At 48.9% G+C, this 23,884-nt stretch overlaps 1 protein-coding gene across 9 annotated transcripts in view; it reads left to right on the forward strand.

Moving 5' to 3' along the window:
* Positions 1 to 23,884, forward strand: part of GATAD2A (GATA zinc finger domain containing 2A) — a 122,922-nt gene that overhangs the window by 93,828 nt on the left and 5,210 nt on the right. For all 9 annotated transcript variants that reach the window (XM_066350871.1, XM_066350892.1, XM_066350909.1 and 6 more), the window contains 7 exons: positions 15,947 to 16,079; positions 16,204 to 16,335; positions 18,045 to 18,134; positions 19,163 to 19,294; positions 19,459 to 19,626; positions 21,502 to 21,781; positions 22,990 to 23,288. In XM_066350871.1, the coding sequence (XP_066206968.1) occupies positions 15,947 to 16,079; positions 16,204 to 16,335; positions 18,045 to 18,134; positions 19,163 to 19,294; positions 19,459 to 19,626; positions 21,502 to 21,781; positions 22,990 to 23,288 (1,234 nt within the window). The remainder of the gene's footprint in view (positions 1 to 15,946; positions 16,080 to 16,203; positions 16,336 to 18,044; positions 18,135 to 19,162; positions 19,295 to 19,458; positions 19,627 to 21,501; positions 21,782 to 22,989; positions 23,289 to 23,884) is intronic.

A 23,884-nucleotide genomic window follows, 5' to 3' on the forward strand; every position in this document is an offset into this window, starting at 1 on the left:
AACAGGTGGAAACAAATGTGAATTCCGGGGACCTCCCAAGGGTTTGTGTGACCTCAGGTGGGACAAGCAGGGGTCATACCAGGACAGGAGCATATTCTCAGTTCCTGGAGGAAAAAGGGAGCTGGCCTGTTTGCAAGATATTGCAAAGATTTTTTTCCTCAAGAAAATTAGCACATAAGTTATAGTTTGTGAGTCTGAGGATGGTGCAGCAGAAGGAGCCATGGGACTCATGGGTATCTAAGAACGAGGGAGAGGAGAATAGGGAGGTGGCCACAGGCCCCTTTGCAGGGGGTGACATACGCAGCCAGTCAGGGTCAGATGCCATTGGCTATGCGAGTTCCCTTTGGTTAAAGCAACCTCAGGGCAGCACCTTGGACAGGCCCACCTGAGGGCAGGATGGGCAAGGAGGTGGGAAGTGTGTGAGGGGTGGATAGACAGGAGACATATACCAGCCCTTGCTGCATATTCCCTTCTCTGGGTCCCAAGCCATAATGCTGTTTATTTTTGGAGCTTAATCTTAAAAATAGTTGTGATGTAACCACATTGCAAAGCTTCAGGTCTTAGTGAGACTGAGACCTGGTGGCTTGCAGTGTTCCTCAAGGCAAGACATTGACAACTCTCAGAAGCAGCTTTAACACAGTGGTGCGCTGAGAATGATTGGTCCAGGCATGCAGCGTTTCTTTCTTTTGGGAGCACTCAGCAGTGTCCATGGCAGTGTTGTACAAAGCAGTCCTGTTGCCACTTTCAAGATTGCTGACAGCCTGGAATTTGGGGCTTCAGGTCCGTGGAGCCATTGGTTTGGTCAGAGTTGGAGCCTGAGAAGGCCTAGGTTGGTAGGAGCAGGGTGGCTGTCTGGCTGAGAAGGATGGGCCCAGTACCCTCTAGAGTGGGGAGGGTTGGTGCTCTGGGCCTGGGTGGAGCCAAGGAGTACCTGGACTTGAGGGTGGAGGCGGACCTGTTGGGGAAGAGAGAAGATTCCTTAACCTAGAGAGTGAAAGTCTGTGGGGAGTGGGACATGGGGTGCAGGGTATTGTACTGGCATTGGGGGCCTGAGCTGGCCACTGGGTGTCTGTGCTTGGTCTCCCTATCTACAGACACATGGGTCAGAGCAGAGCTGCCCTAGGAGGTTCCAAGATCTCTGCATTAGGTAACTGCAGGGCCTGTACAATTGCTACTTTAAAGGCCACAAAAACAGGGTGCCAAATTTTGCTGACTTAGAATTGAATAGATTTTATAGAGAAATTATGGCATATCTGTAGGTTGAGTCCTGTTAAAATTTTAGTACCTCTAACTTTTTAAAACACAACTTTGGCAGCAAGACAAAGTCCACCTGTCAGGAGGACTATTCAGGAGCCTTTGCTCATACTGCTATCTGCCATGGGGATGGGAAACCCTTTGCCACAAGCACTGGCACGGCCCTTTTACCATCTCTTGGACCAAAAGAACATTTGATTGTATTCAAAATATATGTTGATAATACTAATTCACTTAAAGATGATGTAATAAATCAATTATTACATGATAGCATAAATTTTTGAAAAATTTATTGATTTTAGAGATCATAGAGCAAGGGAGAGAGAGAACCATTCATTTGTTGTTCCACTTAGTGTGCATTCATTGATTGCTTCCCATATGTGCCCTCACTGGGGATTGAACCTGCAACCTTGGCATTTGGGAATGGTACTCCAACGGACTGAGCTAACTGGCTAAGGCTAACATTTTTTATGAGAAATAACTATAGTATTTTGCAGATTTCTTTAATACTTACTTGGCTTAGTAAATAGCTGGATTCACATATCTCCCAATTCTTCCCATTGTTAGTAGGTTACTGGAACCCAACAATCCATTTAGATTTTCTTTTTTTTTTTACCTTTTCTGTCCCAGGATCCATGTTACATTTAGTGTCCTTAGGCTCCTCTAGGCTAAGATAGGGTCTCCAACTTCCTTAATTTGATGACCTTGACAGTTTTAAAAGCCAGTGAGGTATTTCGTAGGACATCCTCAATTGGGATGTGTTGAGGGTTGAGGAGGACCAAAGAGGTGAGGCGCCCTTCTTAGTAGTACATCATGGCCAGAGCACATGCCATCAGTGTGACTTTTCGCTAATGTTGACCTTGTTCCCCTGGCTGAGGCAGGTCTGTCAGTTGTCTCCTGTAATGCTTCTTTCTTCCCTTTTTTTTTTTCTGTGCTGTTCCCTTTACAAGGAAGTCACTATTTACAGCCCGCCCCAAAAGGTAGGGAGTCGTATTCTCCTCTCAAGGGTGCAGTATCTGCACGAATTATTTGATATTCTTCTGCCTGGGAAATTTGTCTCTTCTGATTTCTTATTCGTGTTTGATTTTTGTAGTCCCATTGAACATTAGCAGATACTACACTGCTTACAAAAATCAGAGGATCAGGAAACGTACAGATACTCCAGTACTTTCAGCCTTTTGTATAGTGCATTTTCACTAATGAAATAAGTTGGTTTTGCATCTCATTTGCATAATGAAACAACTTTCTTTGACTTGTCATTTGCTTTTTTTTTTATTTTTATTTTATTTTGTATTGTTTTCTGAAGTGAGAAGCCAGGAGGCAGAGAGACAGACTCCCGCATGCGCCTGACTGGGTTCCATCCGGCATGCCCACTAGGGGGCAATGCTCTGCCCATTTGGGATGTTGCTCCATTTCAACCGGAGCCATTCTAGCGCCTGAGGCAGAGACCATAGAGCCATACTTGGCGCCTGGGCCAACTTTGTTCCAGTGGAGTCTTGGCTGCGGGAGGGGAAGAGAGAGACAGAGAGAAAGGAGAGGGGGAAGGGTGGAGAAGCAGATGGGTGCTTCTCCTGTGTGCCCTGACTGGGAATCGAACTGGGACTTCCACACACTGAGCCGATACTCTACCACTGAGCCAACCGGCCAGGGCCTTGTTTACTTTTCTGATCTTGTTTAATTAAAGAAAAAAATTAAATGCTTTTTTTTATTACTTCATATTTATTTTGAAACATTACCTAATTTTTGTGAGCAGTATAGTTTCCTGAGTTACAGAGATTTTTCTTTTTTCTTTTTTTTTCGTATTTTTCTGAAGTTGGAAACGGGGAAGCAGTCAGACAGACTCCCGCATGCGCCCGACCAGGATCCACCCAGCATGCCCACCAGGGGGCGATGCTCTGCCCATCTGGGGCATCGCTCTGTTGCAACCAGAGCCATTCTAGTGCCTGAGGCAGAGGCCACAGAGCCATCCTCAGCGCCCGGGCCAACTTTGCTCCAATGGAGCCTTGGCTGCAGGTGGGGAAGTGAGAGACAGAGAGGAAGGAGAAGGGGAAGGGTGGAGAAGCAGATGGGCGCTTCTCCTGTGTGCCCTGGCTGGGAATCGAACCCAGGACTCCTGCACACCAGGCCGACGCTCTACCACTGAGCCAACCGGCCAGGGCCCAGAGATTTTTCAAATACAGTTGACCCTTGAACAACATGGGTTTGCACTGTGCGTCTACTTATACATGGATGTTTTTCATTAAGTAATGTTCAGTATTGTAAATGTCTTTTTCTTATGGTTTTCTTGACCTTTTCCTCTAGCTTACTTTATTATAAGAATACAGTCTATGACTGTTTTTTAACTACCAGTTAATGGACCAGTTGCCAGTCCACTAGAAATTTGTGCTGGTTCACAAAAGAGTTAAGCACCCTGATGTATGATGAGTATAGATTTTATTATAGTATTCAAACTACATCAGAGTGCTTAACTCTTTCACAGACTGGCAGCAGTCTATAGACCAGTAGTTGAAAAACACTGATCTGTGGTATATATAACATACAAGATATGTATTAATTGACTATGTTATCTGTGTGGCATCCAGCAAACAGTAGGCTATTAGTAAAGTTTTGGGAAGTCAAAAGTTACATGTGGATTTTTGACAATGGAGGGGTCAGTGTCCCTAACCCCTGAGTTCAAGGGTCAATTATACTGACACATTTCATTTTCAGTATTGCAGAATCAGATTAGTCTCTTCTCTGATATATTGAGAAACTATTGGGGTCATAGCAGCGAACACAGTTTTCCAAAATTTTGTATTTTCTTATTGGAAGCTCAAACTTCATCATTGGTGGTGATTACTGTTAGAAATGACAGGTTTTATTTTGACCATTTTGAAGAAAATGTCTGCCAAACGTCTAAGTTTGAATAACCACAGTGTGTCTGTTAGTCTTTCCTTCAAGCAGCAGGAATGTTTATCTTGTCACAGAATATTAAAAAGACATGAACTCAAGGCTTAGGTTTAATACAATTAACAGCTTGTCCTTCTTCATAAGGGCGTTGCCTGTAGCGAGACAACACTGAATCCTGGCACAGTTTAGCACTGTTTCCCAACTTGGAGAAAAAGACAGGTGTTTGTCTCTTTTACAACAACCTGCAGAGTCCCTGGAGGGGTCCCAGCGACCATGCTGGGGAACCACTAGTATCCCAGTGTGATGCACAGGAGCACAGGTGGACTATTTCTCATCATCCTGAGTGGGCAGAGCCAGGGTGCCTGGCAGGGCTCTGTGCTTATGTCTTAGGCAGCACACTGATTGATGGCCTGCTGGGGTCAGACAGTGGAAGGAAGAGAAGCTTTCAGCCTGGGACCTTGACCCCAGGGACCTCCAGGTACAGGGTGGGTGGCCAGATGAATCGATCCAGAGCAGAAAAAGTGATGGGGCTGTTGTGAGTGTACACATTGCATTCTGCGAGGATCTGGAAGAGAAGTGAGGCACTGTCTTTTGAGTAGATGCATTTTTTGGTATCTTTTACATTTCTTTTTTTTTGTTTTTGTTGTTGTTGTTGTTTGTTTTTGTATTTTTCTGAAGCTGGAAATGGGGAGGCAGCCAGACAGACTCCCGCATGCGCCCGACCGGCACGCCCACCAGGGGGCGATGCTCTGCCCATCCGGGGCATCGCTCTGTCGTGACCAGAGCCACTCTAGCGCCTGGGGCAGAGGCCAAGGAGCCATCCCCAGTACCCGGGCCATCTTTTGCTCCAATGGAGCCTCGGCTGTGGGAGGGGAAGAGAGAGACAGAGAGGAAGGAGAGGGAGAGGGGTGGAGAAGCAGATGGGCGCCTCTCCTGTGTGCCCTGGCCGGAAATCGAACCCGGGACTTCCGCACGCCAGGCCGACGCTCTACCACTGAGCCAACCGGCCAGGGTCTATCTTTTACATTTCAAAACAATCTCTTGACGTCAGCGGTATCCATTCTGCAGATGAAGAAACCAAGACTCACTGAAATGTGGGGCCAGGTTCCCAAAGCCACAGAGGTGCACCCAGCCCTCCTGGTTCTTCTGTATATCCTGAGTGGCTGGCTTATGTTGAGTCCGTGGCTGCTGGGCTTTAGAGAAGCTGGGGCAGGTCTGGTTGGGGTTGGGAGAAAGCTGAGCCTGAAAGGATTTGCCAGAGCAAGATGGGGGAAGATCCAGCAGTGTGAAATAGTTATTTAAAGGGAGACAGGAAATTTCCAGGCAAAGCATGCACTTTCCACTTATCACAATGTTTGTGGTCATTGCAAGCTGTTTATTTCTTGTGTGTGATTTCCACCTGCACACAGGTGACTCTTTTGTTGTATGTTGGTGAGGAAGCTGGCCTTCCAAGAGGTGCGTTTGGGTTTATCTGATGTCTGGAGTCCCTTTTCAAGCTGGAGAATGCTCCTGGTTTCTCATCATGTCCTCCCTGGTGGAAGACAGGCTGAGCATGTGGTCAGGGGACCAGAGGAAGGAAGGGATGGTAGCATTGTTGGCTGTGGCCAACAGTCCGAATTTGGCATTTGTTTTTCTTTCATTCTTCCAGGACTCTCATGCTTTAGGAACCTGGATTTTCAAGTGCCAGAACCCTACCCAATTTTCTCAGGTAGATGGTAGTCCATATGTAGTGATAGTTGTTTCCCAGTCAAGTTCGAGGACCCCATGTAAGTCCTCACTGTCATCTTTTTGTCACCTTAGGGATTTGACATATGGATGCTAGCGGTTATCTAGGATCCTTCAAGTATGAATAAAAAACATTTTTCCTGCCTGACCAGGCAGTGGCACAGTGGATGGAGTGTTGGACTGGGATGCAGAGGACACAGGTCTGAAACCCTGAGCTTACCAGCTTGTGCGCAGGTTCGCTGGCTTGAGGGTAGGATCATAAACATGACCCTATGGTTGCTGGTTTGAGCCAGGGGTCACTCACTCTGCTATAGCCTCCCAGTCAAGGCACATATGAGAAAGCAATTGTTGAACAACTAAGGTACCTCAATGAAGAATTGATGCTTCTCATATATCTTCCTTCCTGTCTGTCCCTATCTGTCCCTCTCTCTGCCTCTCTCTCTGTGTCTGTCAAAAAAACAAAAAAAAGTTTTTCTCTTTACTCTAGTACAGAAATGGTGTTTGGCATCAGTTGAAAATCACGTGGGACCCATTCTCTCCCACCCTATACTGTCTGCAGGCCACAGGCATGTGACCTGGGGAGGTCACTCCCTTCAGACTGTTATTCACCTATAGATAGTCGAGCAGTTGATAGGATTACATGGAAGCATGCATCTTGGTGGTTGGCACAGGAATGGCTATTATAAAGGATCAGTGCGTATCCTGGGTGATTTTCCAGAATTGACCTAGATCAGCTTTTTTTTTTTTTTTTTTTAATTATTATTTATTGGTTGCTTTTAGCAAGACAGAGACAGAAGCATTAATTTGTTGTTGCGCTTAGTCGTACATTTATTGGTTCCTTCCAGTATGTACCCTGACAGAATCGAACCCACAACCTTGACATTTTGGGATGACGTTCTAACTACCTGAGCTAACTGGCCAGGGCCAGATCAGCTTTTCAGTTTATGACTGTGGTTATTTCTAACAAGTGCCCCTTCCTGAATTTTCTGAACAGTGTGTGCTAAATTAGATTTAACCTTTCTGGTGGTGTTGGGTCCTGGCTGTACAAATTGGCTGTCATCAGGGTCATGTTGCAGTGACCTCCTTGGATGAGAGCTGGACCTGCAGGCTGCCCCTTGCCATTTGGTATTGGGGTCTTTCCATGGGACAGCTGCCTGCTGCTGGCCCAGGAGCTCCACTTTTGCTCCCCCTTGGCTATCTCTACAACTCTTGGTGAGTCTGTATGCCTCCAAAACTGCCCTAATCACTGCTTCTAGTCACAGTAAGGTCCTCTTGGCTTCCCTCACCAGGCTCTGTGACTCTTAGGGTTTTTGTGTTCCTAGAAGGAGACCCAGCAAGACAGGCTGAATGTCTCTTGACTTTGTTGATGACACAGTGTCCTTCTGCTCCTGCTACATGCCTTGGGACTTCCTGCCTCTGTGCTGGGGGCCCTAAAAGGGGGGAATGGGCTCACAGGCCAGAGCTTGGGCACACATGTTCTCTCCTTTTCTCCTGAATGTTCAGCTGTAGCTGTGGCAGGGCACACCATAATGGAATCCCAGCGTGATGGTTGGATCTGATGTCTCCAGGAAAAATGATAGCTGGGTTTCAAAAACCCCACCGCAGCTGCTCACCTTTACGGCCTCTGTGACCAAGAAGCAAAATGTGTTCTGACATCCTGGCCCCCACAAAGTAGGCTTTTCTCTTGATAATCCTAGCCAATAGGGTGTCAAGTTACAGTGCTGGGAGAAGTGGCCATGGATGCCAAGAAGGGATTCAAGTAGAGGGGTGGGAAGTGTGTGGGCTTCATGGCTCCAGGGCCTGGGGAGACCAGGCACACTCCCCTCCTCTGGGCAGGCAGGACTTGGGCTTTGAGGCACAGTCTATGTCTGTGCAACAGAGTTTCCTTTCTAATCACATCAAATGTCTCTGAATGGTGCCCCTGGGAAAAGGAGAGTTGGGGTATTGTGGGGTCCCAGTGAGCAGCCACCATACCCAGGTGGCCATGATAGGGTCTGAGAAGTGTGTCTGTCCAGACACTCGGTTCACAGGGGCCTGCCAGTGAGATGATGCCTGTTGGTGTAGGACTGCCTGGGATCTGGCAACAACTCTTATTTTCTCTCTTGTGGGACTTTCCTAGAAGTGTTTCTAGAATTGTGTGTGTGTGTGTGTGGGGGGGGGTGCTCATTAGATTAAGTATGTAGAATATAATTTCTTCTGGCTTTGACTTGAATACCACTCCAGGTTGTATCTGAAACTGTAGTGGCTCTCTGGCCTGAGGATGACCCTCTTTTCCTTTAGGACTTTGGCCTCACCCCCTTTGTTGTGCAGCTTTGGTCTCTTGCCAGGTCTTCTGGAACTTCACATCCATCTTATCCCAAGTCTGTATCTGTCACAGGTAGCCCCTGTGTGTGGAGAACTGTACCGGTCCCTTTGGGGAGCTTTGAGGGTCAGCAGGAGTGGCCATTGGGAAAAACCTTTTCTTAATCCCCTTTTCTCTCCCTACTCTATCCCAGGATAGCATCTAGGGTTGGAGACAGTCTCAGGGAGGAGAAGGAGTTACCATGGTGTGGGCTGGCTCCCTGTTGGCATCATTATCTTAGTGATTTAAAGTAATGATGTATTAGTGTGGAATTGTCTGTTGGGTCTGCTGGTTGGCTAATCCTAGTCGTGCACTGCTTTTTGGGCTCTTGTCCTTGCAGCTCCACATCAGCTGAGCTGGATGTGTCTGGTGGCTTTGTCACTTATGTTGGATGGCTAGGCCCGTCTCCATGACTGTTTCTGTGACTCTCATAGACCTTCTTTCCATGAAGCTAGCTTGCCATCCTATCTATACCAGGGTGATTTCAGCGTACTTAGAAACCCCCCCCCCCGACCCCCAGCACTCACTGTAGGGACCCAAGAGGAAACTGCAAGGTTCCTGTGACCTGTCCTTGAAAGTGCTTGGTATTGCTTCCTCCACGTTCCTGCAGTTTAGAGAGCAAGCCACAAAACCAGCCCAGGTCCGGCCTGGCGTGCAGGAGTCCCAGGTTCGATTCCCAGCCAGGGCACACAGGAGAAGTACCCATCTGCTTCTCCACTCCTCCCCCCTCCTTCCTCTCTGTCTCTCTCTTCCCCTCCTGCAGCCGAGGCTCCATTGGAGCAAAGTTGGCCCGGGCGCTGGGGATGGCTCTATGGCAGGGGTCCCCAAACTACGGCCCGCAGGCCGCATGCAGCCCCCTGAGGCCATTCATCCGGCCCCCACTGCACTTCCGGAAGGGGCACCTCTTTCATTGGTGGTCAGTGAGAGGAGCATATTGACCATCTCATTAGCCAGAAGCAGGCCCATAGTTCTCATTGAAATACTGGTCAGTTTGTTGATTTAAATTTACTTTTTCTTTATTTTAAATATTGTATTTGTTACCGTTTTGTTTTTTTACTTTAAAATAAGATATGTGCAGTGTGCATAGGGATTTTTTTATAGTTTTTTTTTATAGTCCGGCCCTCCAACAGTCTGAGGGACAGTGAACTGGCCCCCTGTGTAAAAAGTTTGGGGACCCCTGCTCTATGGCCTCTGCCTCAGGCGCTAGACTGGCTCTGGATGCAACAGAGCCACGCCCCAGGTGGGCAGAGCATCGCCCCCTGGTGGGCATGCCGGGTGGATCCCGGTTGGGCGCATGCGGGAGTCTGACTGCCTCCCCATTTCCAACTTCAGAAAAATACAAAAAAAAAACCAAACAAACCAGCCCAGGTCATGAGACAGGACTGATGGGGGTATGAGCACAGACATGGATTCAGTTGGAATAAGCTGCCTCCACAGAGCCCTGATGGCTGGGCTTATGGCCTCAGCCTTAACAGGGTAGAGCATAGGTTCTCTGTACAGGGTTTTATCAACCATGAGTATTAGGGCTACCTCTAACATCCACCAAAGTCCTGGACTCACAGGCTAGAGGTTGGATTTCCAGAGCCTGTTTCCTGAAATGACAAATGACACAGAATTCAGAAATTCTTTTAAGTGAATTTGCACATCCTTGAGCAAAACAGCATCTCTGTCTGTGCCTGTGGATGTAGCCACCCGTATCTGTAAGGTTATCAGTCACTGTACGGGTATTGTTGGTTCCTTATGAACTCAGACCCCATCCTGGAACCAGGTACCAGAAAGAAGAGGAAATGGGCATGTGCCCACCCTGTTGCCTAAGCACCCAATGTGCCAGGCCATGCTCTAGCTGCGGGGACACAGCAGTTCACAGAATAGACATAATCTCTGCCTTCCCAGGTTTGAGAATATTTGAAAGCTACCTCAATGTCTGATTGTGTGCCAAGCCTACATTTATGGTGAGCAGCCCCTTAGTGTTTCAGGAAAGGTTGGGGCCCTGGCTGTCTTGACAGCCTCCTAGGCTATCTTGAGTCTCGCCCAGCAACTCTGAAGGGTAGCCAGGCCATAACCCTTGTTTCTGTCCTTATAGGAGGTACAGAGAGAGAAGTGTCCTGCCCTAGGCTCCTCACTTGCAAGAAGCAGAGCCAATTTGAGACCACAGGCAGTTTTGTGGGAGTACAACAGCAAACCTCCCCCACCTCCAACCTCCCCAGTGTGCAAGCTTGGTGCACAGTGCCCACTCACAGTAGGCCTTTGTGAGCACAGCCACAAGCTCTGAGAGGAGGCACTGTGGCCTTGCTGCCACCCCTATCCAGCGTGGCACTAGGAGGAGATTCCTGTTCTTCTGGCTCTAGGGAGATGGGAAGCCTCACCCAGTCTTCTGGGTCCACAGTATCACATCAGGGCTAGACCCCTCTTTTTGCCCTTTGCTTGTTGGGTCACCCTGGGAACATCCTGGCCCTTACCATGGGAGCTGCAGTACCTGGGCCTTCTAGGGACAGGCTCCAAGTAGGGTCATGGGACTCTGGCTGCTGTTCTATGATGTCTTGCAGCCCCAGCTTGAGATGGGAGAACTCCTTGTCTAATGGGCAATGACAGTGTGGGCTGACTGGAGTGAGGCTGCCATACTGGCACTGTGTGGGAAGATGGAGGCACTTTACTTGGATGATTTTACTGGAGTGAGGATGGAGGGAGCTGGTTGCTGGTGGAAGTGCTCTACTCAGGCCTGTGCTGCCCTTAAGTGGATCACCTAGAATTCTGCCCTGAGCTCCCATCCCCAGGATAGACAGTGGTAGGCAGGGCTAAGGGTAGCTTCCCTAGGCACGCATACTGTGGGAGCACTGATGCCACTACAGGGGTTGGGGCATGGGAAGGAAGTGCATCTTGAAGTGTTAGTTGGGGCTCACAAGGGTGGTTTGGAGGTGTGGGAATGGTGGTGAAGGTAGGAGACCACAGCTAGATGAGCCCATGTTATAGAGGCTGGAGAGACTGGTGGGGCTGGGTAAGGTGGGTAAGAGGCATAAGAAGTTTGTCCTGGGGTCCAGGTGGGGGTTTGCAGAAGGAGCAGGTGAGGCTGGTGCTATCTAGCAACTCCTCAGCCCACCTGTAACCACAACTAGCAGCTAGCTGCTTCTGTACCCAGCTGTGGGGCTGGAGAGATGCAGAGAAGGGTCTGGCAGGTGTAGTTGCTGCTAACCCTAAGGAAGAATTTCTTGTCCTGAGTGAGGCCTTATTGAGTCCACGGTCAATCCAGCTTCCCTAGTGTGTGCAGGAATCTCAGAGATCTTGTTAACAAAATGTAGGCTTTGATCGAGCAGGCCTAGGTTAGCAAGATGCTACATTTCCATAAGCGCTAGAGAAGCTGCCCTAGCTTCTCTTGAGCTGAGATGGGTAGGTAGTCCTGTCCCCCATGGTAGGTCCTAAGGACAGAACCACATTTTATCCAGAGGTTTATCCCCACTACCTGGAACTATACATACTTCTAGGGTGGGCGTTCAGCAAATAAAGAATTGAATGAATGAATGAATGAGTGAATGAATGAATGAGTATGGATGAAGAACTCCTTCTTCAGCTGCAGGCAGGCTCATTCAGAGAATAACAAATGTCAGAGCTGCTGAGGACAGTTTCTGTGTTCCTTCAATAAGACTGCTTCCCCTGGCTTGGGCCGGGGTTGGGAGGACACTAGATATTAACCTTACACTGACTGCTGGCTGGTGAATAGCTGGGACAGTAGCCTGACATTGTGGATGCAGGATTCTGTCATAAGTTTATAATGCTGGTCTTCTCTCCAGAAAACTTGAGGAAAGTTCCTAGCAGGCAATTTTTGTGTTGCCAGAGCCTGCCCTAGGGGGAGAAGGTGGTGAGACCATTTTCACTGATAAGAGCCTGGCCTGCTTCCCGGGATTTTCATAGGTCAGGTAAAATCATTTGGACACAGGCCCTGGCTAATTAGCTCAGTTGGTTAGAGCCCTGGTTGGCAAACTGTGGCTCGCAAGCCACATGCAGCTCTTTGGCCCCTTCAGCGTGGCTCTTCCACAAAATACCAATGTGGGCACTACCTCAATAAGAAATGTACCTAGGCCCTGGCTGGTTGGCTCAGCGGTAGAGTGTCGGCCGGGCGTGCGGGGGACCCGGGTTCGATTCCTGGCCAGGGCACATAGGAGAAGCGCCCATTTGCTTCTCCACCCCCCCCCCCCTCCTTCCTCTCTGTCTCTCTCTTCCCCTCCTGCAGCCAAGGCTCCATTGGAGCAAAGATGGCCCGGGCGCTGGGGATGGCCCCTTGGCCTCTGCCCCAGGCGCTAGAGTGGCTCTGGTCGCAGCAGAGCGATGCCCCAGAGGGGCAGGACATCGCCCACCACGGGCGTGCCGGGTGGATCCCGGTCGGGCGCATGCGGGAGTCTGTCTGACTGTCTTTCCCCGTTTCCAGCTTCAGAAAAATACAAAAAAAAAAAAAAAAAAAAAAAAAAAAAAAAAGAAATGTACCTACCTATAGTTTAAGTTTTAAAAATTTGGCTCTCAAAAGAAATTTCAGTCGTTGTACTGTTAATATTTGGCTCTATTGACTGAGTTTGCCAACCACTGGGTTAGAGCATTGTCCCAAAACACCAAGGTTGTGGGTTCAGGCCCTGGTCGGGGCACATACGGAAGCGGCCAGTGAATACACAACTAAATGGAACAACAAAACGAATGCCTCTCTCCCTCTCCCTCTCTCTCTCTCTCTCTTTCTCTCATCCCTCCCTCTCTTCCTTCCCTGTCTCTCTCTACTCTCCCCCCTCCCCCCTTTCTCTGTCTCTCTAAAATCAATCTTTTTTTTTTTTTTAGATTTTATTTATTGATTTTACAGAGAGGAGAGAGAGGGAAAGCAGTGGGGTTGGGGTGGGGAAAGAGCAGGAAGCATCAACTTGTAGTTGTTGTTTCTTGTATGTGCCTTGATGGGGCAAGCCCTGCATTTTGAACTGGTGTCCTTAGTGTTCCAGGTCGACATTTTATCCACTGCGCCACTACAGGTCAGGCTAAAATCAATTTTTAAAAAAATCTTTTAATCATAGTATTTTACATAAAGTTTCCCAAGATGGGCAGGATGGGCTTAATCAGATTTGCCCTGAAATTATATAGCTTCCAAATAAACTTGGTGCCTGGGTGGCTGCCGTGAACTGAAGGAAGTACACCTGGCCGTATCACTGTCCCCCTAGCATGTTGTGCTAGATTTCCTCTGCTTTTGTTCTCCTAGCTTAAATGGTTCTGTAATTTAAAACAATTTTAAAAAAAGAATGCCCATGTTGATTTTGGTCTTGTATCAAAGAGAGGTGTTCTTTTCCTTGAATTAAAAGAACTTTCTGGGAAGGAATTGAGAGACTTGAAGAATCTTTGCTTAAGATGGAGTTTAGGAAAGTTTTGAAGAGGTGACCTAATCTCTATACTATACCATAGTCTATGTGGGTGGGCACCACACACGGGAAGTGCCTGCCAACCTGGCAGCTCCAGGGTGAATTTGGGTGCCTCCATTTTCTGACAGTACCTGAGCCCTACCTTACTTTTCAAAATGAAGGCTGCTTGTCACAAACCGGTAAGAACTGGCTGTTGCCATGGTTTTCATGTTGGAAGGCACAGTTAAAGGATCACATGACAAAGGAAGGAACTGCTTTTGTCACATGACTTTTTGGTGGCCTGATTAGCATACAGGAAGTTCACTCCCTGCTGGGATGCTGAGTGATCTTTGATAGGAGATGATGTCATCTCTTGGACGAATTATTGATTAATGTCAGTCCAAGGTGGGGGACCTGGGAATGCTGTGGTCAGAGTGGCTATCTCTGGGAGCTTCAGCTTCCAGATGGTCTCATTCCCTCACCCTGCTCTCTTCCCTCAGGCAAATTTCAGTTTTGTTTGTTTGTTTTTTTTTTCCTCCAAGACATCTCACCCTCTGAAGAAGTACACACTCTCAATAAAATAAGTGATAAATCCCTGTAGATCACCCTGGTCTCAGCACACATTTTCTTAGGAAGCGCCTACAATCTGTAAATCTAGATGTGGTTCTGCCTGGGCTGCTGCTCTGCTTGTGTACAGCCACCTGGGAGCCCACCTGGGCAGGGGCCAGTGCCACAGCTCCTGTGCTGGGAACCTTGCATGCTCTTGGTGTCTATGCACATCCAGAAAACCTGGAAATGGAGTCCATGGTCACCTTGGAAGTTGATTTTGGTCTGACTGGGCAGCCAACAGAGACAGAGACTTGAAAAAGCGGCAATTCCTAAATTGCATTGGTTTTTGGTTTACTGAGACCTTCCTGAGCGAGATGTCCTAGATTACTTTTATAAACAGCAGCCAGTTTCTGGACTTGAGAATGTGGTCTGATAACCCCAGTGAGGAGTTGTATACCTTGAAATGGGTGCCTTTTTGTCCACTACCCTGGTCTCTTGTGAGAGGCCAACTAGCAGCTGTGCTGGCTAAATCAGATCAGGGCTGGAGTGTTAAGGTACAGCTGCCATGCAGCTCTGGGAGGTGGGATTAGGACTAGCCTGGATCAAGGTTAGGGGTCCAGGGGGAGTCGGCAAACCCTCAGCGTCTGGTTCTTTGCGAATGTGCAGCTTACTACCAGGAACAAAACTTGGTTTAATGGGCCGTTAAGCACCAATTTTTAATCTATAACTGTTTCTGCTTAGCTGGGATACATAGTGGAAGGAGTGGAACAGCTTTGTGATAATACTCCTAGTTAACTTCATCAAGTTTATTCTCTGGGTAACAGTGCCACCTAGCAGACATGTTTGTTCCTTTGCTAGTTTTGCTGCAGACAGAAAGAAGAATCTGATCCTTTCATCAGAAATATTGAGACCAGATCTTAAGAGAAAGTTTACATTGTGCCCTCAGCACAAATCTTAGGGGGTTTGTGACTGGTCAAGATTGGGATAAGGGGCGAGAGAGCAATGGACAGGGGTCACCTTGGCACTGGACTAGTCCTCCTGCTGTTAGAGCATGGGGAGAGGGGTTTGCTGGAAACCAGTTTTGAGGAGATCAGGTGGATGAAAAGAACCCAGATCTGCAAGATAAAATGTGTTCCATGTTCTATCTATTTCAAAACATGCAGCCACTATTGCCACGTTGCCACTGAAGTATGAAGAGGCCACATGTGGCCCAGAAAGGACTATCCAGCAGGCAGCCTCAGCCAACCATTTGTTTGTTTTATTTTTATATGTTTATTTTATTGGTTTTAGAGAGAGAGGAAGGGAGAGAGAGAGAGACAGAAACAGGAACTATGTGCCCTGACCTGGGGTCAAACTGGCAACTTCTGCACATTGGGATGATACTCTAATCAATTAAGTAAGCCATCCATCCAGCCAGTGCTAGGACCAAGTAGTTTTAATTCAATGCCTAGCCACAGGATAGAGAAAAGAGTGGTGGTGTTTTCCAAAATGTCTGTGTCATCCACAGACATATAGGTGTTCTAATCCTTGGAGGCACAGGTGGGCACCAAGAATAGAACCAAGTGGGAGAGGCCCAGCCCTTCACTGGTGGTTTGGGGTACTGCATGGTGAGTACAGTGAGAGAAGGCATACTGGGAGGGTTGTGGGGAGCCCATCAGGGAAGACACAAAAGAGAGAGGTTGCCACTGGTAGAGCAGTGTGCTTGCCACCTCCTTGCTGTGTCTTTGTTTAAATCTGGGCATCTGGAGGGTATGAGTATGGGGCTCAGGAAAACAGTGTCCAGCAGAGTCAGAGTGCTCTGGTAACAACCACTATCCCTGCTCAACAGTGACATGAAGTCCGAGAAGAGAGCCCCCTCGCCTGATGTGATTGTGCTCTCCGACAGTGAGCAGCCTGTGAGCCCGCGGGTGAATGGGCTTCCGAAAGAGGTCATGCAGGAGACCAGCACCGAGGTCCTCATGGTGAGCCTTGTCCCCATGCTGGGGACCACACCACCCGACGGCATCCCTGAGTGCAGCTCACGAGTAAGGCCTGTGCTCCTGGCCTCCAGACCTCCCTCTCAACCCTGTTCTCTTACACTTGCAGAAAAGCAGTCCTGAAGAACGAGAAAGGATGATTAAACAGCTGAAAGAAGAGTTACGGTTAGAAGAAGCAAAACTCGTTTTATTGAAAAAGTTGCGGCAGAGTCAAATACAAAAGGAAACCACTGCCCAGAAGGTTTGTGCAAGTGTTTACCTTCCTCAGCAGTCAATGGAAGCTTTTAAGAGCTGGGGGTGGAAAGGCTGGTCAGGCTGGTCATGGGGGACAGATTTCCTTGGGGGCATAAGGGCCAAGGTCTGAATAGAAACTTAAGAGACTCAAGTTTTCACTATGGATTTAGCTAAAAGAATATCAGAGTTCTCCTTGGTCTAGAATGTTCCAGATATGAGTACATAAAACTCACATCCTGTAAAAGCATCAAGGAGAGTGGGAAAGCAGATAGATGTGTAAGGCTGCTGGAAGCACACTTCTAAATTCAGATCTCTTCCTGAGTTTGTTTCCAGAAAGGCCTCCTATTTTGTGGATGGCTTTGCTGGCCAGCAGAGGCTGCAGTGGGGTTGTGGACAGAGGCCCTGTCCTGGAGCTCCTTCTGTCTCCTCTAGTGCCCAAGACTCTTTGTGGTGCTGCTTTGAGTACAGCTCACCATGTAGGGCAAGTTCATGTTTATTTTATTGGAGTTCTGGGAAGGTTCGTGGTTGATGATGCAGCTGCCTTTATTGTAACCACTGCCACTAAACCAGAAAAGTGAATACATGTCAGCAGGAAGGCTGACAGTGTATATAGTACATTTATCCCCTAGAAGATGGGACAAGACTCCTTCGTTGTGGCCTGGCATTTGTTAATCTCTGAGTGGACAGAGCCTGCCTATTATTTGTTTTCTTGTCAGTTGTTGAAGACATGGTAAAGTGACCCAAGTCTGTCACTGCCCCTTCCCTAGTGGAATATGTTATTTTCCTGACATTAATCTGTCTAGGAGCTAGGTCCTTTCCCATTGTCAGCCCTTCTTGCCTCCTGAAGGGCAGAGCCAGCACCTGAACTACAGGATGATGTCAGGAGTTTCCAGCGGGTGGTGAGTGCTTAAAAGCTCTCCTGTCTGACCTGTGGTGTCACAGTGGGTAAAGCGTTGACGTGGAATACCGAAGTCGCTGGTTCAAACCCCTGGGCTTGCCCGGTCAAGACACATATAGGAAGTAACTACTATAAGTTGATGCTTCCTGCTTCTCTCCCCCCCCCCCCCACTTTCTCTTTCTTTTCTTTCCCTCCTCTCTCTAAAAGTCTATAAATAAAATGTAAAAACAAAACAAGGCCCTGGCCGGTTGGCTCAGCGGTAGAGCGTCGGCCTGGAGTGTGGGGGACCCGGGTTCGATTCCTGGCCAGGGCACATAGGAGAAGCGCCCATTTGCTTCTCCACCCCCCCCCTCCTTCCTCTCTGTCTCTCTCTTCCCCTCCCGCAGCCAAGGCTCCATTGGAGCAAAGATGGCCTGGGCACTGGGGATGGCTCCCTGGCCTCTGCCCCAGGCGCTAGAGTAGCTCTGGTTGCAACAGAGCGATGCCCCAGAGGGGCAGAGCATCGCCCCCTGGTGGGCGTGCCGGGTGGATCCCGGTCGGGCGCATGCGGGAGTCTGTCTGACTGTCTCTCCCCGTTTCCAGCTTCAGAAAAATACAAAAAAAAACAAAAAACAAACAAACAACAAAACAAAACCTCTCCTCTGCCCATTTTGAACGTGTCACTTCCTGATGCAGATAGATAAGAGTCATTTAACAGGCTAGAAGCAAAATCTTCCTGAGCCTGGTACCTTTAGAAAAGGAAGAAAAAACCTGTCCTACTCCATCTGAATTATGGTAGGACTGGTGGCTAATTTTCTGAGTGTCCTGCTCTCTTGCAGCCCACAGGCTCTGCTGGGAGCATAGTGACCACCCCTCCCCCACTTGTACGGGGCACCCAGACCATTCCTTCGGGCAAGCCATCACTTCAGGTAAGTGTTCCCTCTTCATCAGTCTCCTGAGCAGCCCTGCAAGAGGCTGCCTATTCCTTTTGATTAGACTGGTGAGGTTTTTTTGCTGGTGGCCCCAGAATAAATTACGTTCATATTCCCAAACTAGGCCACCAATGACATCATTAAAAAAAAATCACATCACACCAATGCCTAGACAGACTGGACTTCCTTTATCCAGAGTCTCCCAATGGTCTTGGAGGTCTTATCCCAGTGAGACTCCCAGCCACCTCTGCTCACAGGCAAAGTTCTTGTTCCCAGCCACAGGACTGAGATCTGGACAGGGTCCCAGTTCCCCCTCAAACAGGCCTGAGCTCCCAGCTCATACCAGCAAGCAGTAGCTCCAGTCCTGGTTGGCTGGACTCTTGCTGTGGTGGGGTCTGTGTCTTAATTGGTTTATAAGGTTCTTGTTGGAGTTCATGTTCCTTGTTTTTGTGTATTTTTTTTATTGCTCTCTTCTTTTTTTGTTAATGAGAATGTGCTTTTACAAAAATAACAAACTGACTCTCGCTGGTTGGCTCAGTGGTAGAGCATCGACCCACGGGTAGATGTCCTGGGTTTGATTCCCAGTCAGGGCACACAGGAGAAGCAATCATCTGTTTTTCCACCCCCCTCACTCTCCTTTCTCTCTCTCTCTCTCTCTCTCTTTCTCTTTCTCTTTCTCTTTCTCTCTCTCTCTTTTTCCTCCCATAGCTATGGCTGGATTGGTTCCAGCACTTTGGCCACGGGGCACTGAGGATGACTTCAGGCACTGAGAATGGCTCCATGGAGCCTCTACCTCAGGTGCTAAAAATAGCTCAGTTGTGAGCAGAGCCCCAGATGCGCAGAGCATCAGCTACTGACGGGGTTGCCGGGTGGATCCTGGTTGGGGTGCATACAGGAGTCTGTTTCTCTGCCTCCCTTCTTTTCACTTGGAAAACAAGAAACAAAACAAAGCAAAAAAAAAATCCAAAAGCAAACCTTTTGTTTAAAACAACTGTGTAAGATCTGGGGGTTGGTTTTGTTGACAGACCTCTTCGACTCGAATGCCTGGCAGTGTCATCCCACCTCCCTTGGTCCGTGGTGGGCAGCAGGTGTCCTCAAAGCTGGGGATGCAGGCGAGCTCACAGGTCATCATGCCTCCACTTGTCAGAGGGGCCCAGGTGAGTAGGGCATCCTTGGGACAGGAGTACGGCCAGGCAGCCCAAAGCAACCTTTCACCTTGCAAGAATGACACTTTTTAGTCCTCAGGCTTGGGACAGTGGATTCTAGCCCTTTGCCTATACCTTCCTCCATTGTTCCTCATTGTCTTGTCCCCATCCCACAGCAAATCCACAATATCAGACAACATTCCAGCACGGGGCCACCACCACTTCTTCTGGCCCCCCGGGCATCTGTGCCCAATGTGCAAATCCAGGGGCAGAGGATCATTCAGCAGGGCCTTATCCGTGTCGCCAATGTCCCCAACACCAGTCTGCTCGTCAACATCCCGCAGGTGAGGGCTGTGCTATGCCAATGTGGGGAGTGTGCCATGCAGCTGCTCCTAAAAGGGCCTGTGCTCCTAGGATACATTGGGGTTATGCAGTGTGACCTGTCTGTTCCCTCAGAGCCAGGTGAGGCCTTAGATACCCCATATCTAAGGGGTTTGTACTTGAGCTCCTTGGGGTCTGTCAGGTATGAAGGTCACAGGTAGGAGTCCTGTGTTTGAATCTGCCACATACCAGAGATGGAGAGTTGCTGAGAGTGAGGAGTGCAGACCTGAACCAAGACTTAGGGAGTCTGAGGGGTTGGGTGAGGCAGGGTTTGGGAGATAGATGAGGTCAGGTGAGATGTCTGATGAGCCTGGAGATGGCTGGGGGGCACCAGAGCCCTCCCTGCCCTTCCCCCTGCAGGAACAAGCACGTGAGGAACATGTGTCTACGAATGTCCTCACAATACCAGTGCATCTATTCTTATCCACGAGTCCCTTCAATTCTGGACACAGCCTCTGAGATGGGATGGGTCTGTTCCCACCCAGTGGAGCCAGGAAGATGGAACAAGAAGTTGGCAGGCAGGAAGCAAAACCTCATTGACAGATAAAACTGCTGGGTCTGCAGGGGCTTTTTGCTGATGGGCAAGTCAGCTTCTCTGCCTTCACTGGCCTGGTATATTCTTGCCTGTCTCCTCTAAGTTGGAATCAGATATAGTCCTGCTACCATGTAGGGATGTCCTGGCAGAATAAAAGGTTGATCTATGCAAGCAGTTCACTTACACCATAAATCTTGATTAGATTCTTCTGGGATGCCAGACCCTGTTCCCAACTCAGCATGCCGGGAGGATGGAAAGCAGGCCAGCAACAGTGGAGCTGGCAGGGGGCACGGGTTCTCCAAGTGGAGTGGGAACCGAAGAGGGAGTCAGAGAGAAACTGGTTGGTCAGTGGGGGTTTGGCCAGGCCAAGGTGCTGAAATGGCTGGCATTCTCTGTGTTGGTGAGCCTCTTTTGGCTCAGATCCTCTGAGTGTAGTAGAGGTCCTGGGAAAGCATCCTGGGCTTCTTGAGCCCTGTGATGTAGTATAGCAAATTACCAGGTATGTGCATTTTCCTGGGGATGATGTATGCCGCTTTCCTCAGATTTCCAAAAGGGTCCTCAGCCTTGTGAAGCTAAGGGCACTGCTTTGGTCAGCTCCAGGTTTTGGTGAGAGCACTTGACAGAGCTGGGGGTGAGTGGACTGGAGCAAAGAGACTATGGAACTTAGGCCACTGGGGTCCAAAGACAATACAGTAGTGCAGGAATAGCGGAGGTTGAGAGGCAAGTGGCTGGTGTAGGGGCTGCTCTCCTGAAACCCCAATGAGGACATGTGAGCTGACTAAAACATTTAGCATCTCCAGATAAGCACACAGAAAGATGCTCACAAGGGAGACGTCACAAATGCCACTTGATCCATCATTGCATCCCTGCAAGGAAGGGAGGCTGTCCAGACCTGTGCTGAGAGGATGAGGGTCAGGCTGCAGAGCCAGACGGTGGCCATGCTGTCTGGGTTGGTGCCACGGGGCCATTGACAAGAATGTACCCACTGACCTGGTTTTGATGATGGCTTGGTTCATGAGTGTGCTTTAGGCAAAATGTAGCAAATAACATTTAAAGTGTGTGTGGTTTATTGGATCTCAATTGAGCCTCAACAAGTGTGTGTATATGATGGGTCATCTCATAGGGTGAACAGTTTAATGCTACTTCTGCCTGTTGCTCACAGGTGTCAGGCAGTTTGGAATTTCACTCTCAAGGACTTATTAGTGCAGCTAATGGTGCTGACCTGGGCTTTGCTTGCAGTGATAGGGCCTGCTTCATGGCAGGGCACCCCCAGCACCCTGACCAGGTTGTTGTTTCCCAAAAGCCCTCCCCAGCTTCACTGAAAGGAACGACAGCCACCTCTGCTCAGGGCAACTCCACCCCCACCAGTGTGACCTCCGTGGTCACTTCTGGTGATTCTCCAGCCAGCCGGCAGGCAGCCGCCAAGCTCGCACTGCGAAAACAGCTGGAGAAGACACTGCTTGAAATCCCCCCGCCCAAGCCCCCTGCCCCAGAGATGAACTTCCTACCCAGTGCCGCCAACAACGAATTTATCTACCTGGTCGGCCTGGAGGAGGTGGTACAAAACCTGCTGGAGACGCAAGGTGAGTGGGTCCTGGGCTAGGGCTATTTTCATCTCTTGCCACTGAAGTTTCTGTTACATAGGTTTTTTCTCAATGTATAGTACGTCTGTGTGTCAGTGGTGTACCCAGAGCTGTCTTAGAGGTTGGATATCATGGATGACATTTTGTCATCAGTTCTGCTTGCTGTGAGGTGTGATAGTTTTTTAAACACATTGCAGGCATCTTTCCTGTTAGGGCCTCCTGAGAAGTCAGGTCCTTGTGAGGCCCAAGGTCCCCACACGTGTGGCCCAGTGGGAAAAGCAATAGCACTAATGTTGGTGTGTTGTGAGGCAGGTAGGTAGTGAAGAAGAATGCCTTCAGGAGACTGGCATGACAGGTTTTGCTCCCAGACAGGAAGTGATCATAGAGGTGGAACTTACCAGAGCCTTGAGTGCTTGAGTGTTGGAGCCCCCAAGATGGGAGAATGATACCTACACCTGAGCCAGACTCACTAAATCACCTTCCTTGGAATCAGTTTGGAAAGTGTACCTTCATGCTAGGAAGTTTTAGGAATAAAAGGGCATAAACAAGATAGTGATCAAAGACAATATTGGAAATGGAGGTGGAGGCCATGTGGGCCCTTAGGGGGCCTCTGCCAAACACTGAACTTGTACTGTTGTTCCCTGAGATGGAGCTAGTAGTGAAGTTTATTGAGCAGCCAGCCTGAACTCTTCCTGTGTGATCTTTTCAGATGCTCAGAGCTGAGGAGAAGGCATGGCTATAACTGGTCCAGGGGAATAGGAAAGGGGCTGGCAGACTCTTACATGGACTGGGTATGTCTGGCTCCTTTTGGTGTCTTATGATGAGTTAATTTTATTGGCAAAAGAGCTCTTGCAAGGCCAGTATAGGAAGGACAGGTGGGAAGCCGAGTTAGGATGAGGTGCCTCGCCATCCAGCACTGTGGGTTGGCAAGGCATTTGGGAGAAGTCAAGCTCGTGGTGCTAACATTTTTGAGAGTTCATACCAAGGATGCCTTACCCATGGCATTTCCAAAGCTTCTGCCTGAAAAGGTTTCCTGAGGTCAGGCTAGTTCTGTGCACAGTTGGCATCTACTGAGGCATTGGTTTTTAATACCCACTGGGCCACACGGCTCGGGGCACTGCTCCTCCTCTGTCCTGCACCCTGGGTGGTGGAGATTCTGACTGGCATCTTGTTCCTTTGGTTGTGAGCCCACCCATCTCCCCCTACAGCGGGCAGGATGTCAGCTGCTGTTGTGCTGTCCCGGGAACCCTACATGTGTGCACAGTGCAAGACAGACTTCACATGCCGCTGGCGGGAGGAGAAGGGTGGTGCCATCATGTGTGAGAACTGCATGGCGTCCAACCAGAAGAAGGCACTCAAGGTGGAGCACACGAGCAGACTAAAGGCTGCCTTTGTGAAGGCACTGCAACAGGAACAGGAGATCGAGCAGCGTCTCCTGCAGCAGGGCGCAGCTCCTGTGCAGGCCAAGACTGAGCCCACCACTGCCCCACACCCCACTCTGAAGCAGGTGAGTCTTTGTGTAGTAGCCAAAGCCATGTCCTGGAGGACTGGGAGCTGGACTGGGGTCTCACCCTCAAAGAGAGATGCCTGTTCTCTGGCGGGGAAGTTGTCATTAGCAGGCAAGATGTTCTGGTGTTCTCTCCCACACTCGGCAAGCATCTGCCTGATTGTTAACTGTGTCTAAATTGCATTTAATGGTGGTGTTTGATGGTGAAAATATTAATTTGAAGTTTCTTTAGATTTTGTAGCTTTCACACTCTGTGTGCCGGCCGACAAGTGTTTCTTGTCTATAAGGTCTTTTCTGAAAGCCATATTAAGATAATTAAGATAAAAAGGACTTTTGGAAGAAATGTTCTTGCTAAATTAAGGAGAGAAGGAAGTTTGAAATCCAGGTTTTTTTGGCTTTTTTAATGCTCTGCTTTCCCATCCCCTTTAGATACAAATTGCCCTGTTGGCAGTTTTTTGTATCTTTGGAAGTCATTTGTAATTTACTAATGACCACATCTTCTCAAGGTCCCTACGTAATGGGAGGCCACACTGCCCTCAGGAAACGACCTGTCCTATGGGGACTCAGCCTCATGTGGCCACAGCTGCTACCCTTTG

The sequence above is a fragment of the Saccopteryx leptura genome, chromosome 1 (assembly GCF_036850995.1).
Source record: "Saccopteryx leptura isolate mSacLep1 chromosome 1, mSacLep1_pri_phased_curated, whole genome shotgun sequence".
In the NCBI taxonomy this organism is placed as follows: domain Eukaryota; kingdom Metazoa; phylum Chordata; class Mammalia; order Chiroptera; family Emballonuridae; genus Saccopteryx; species Saccopteryx leptura.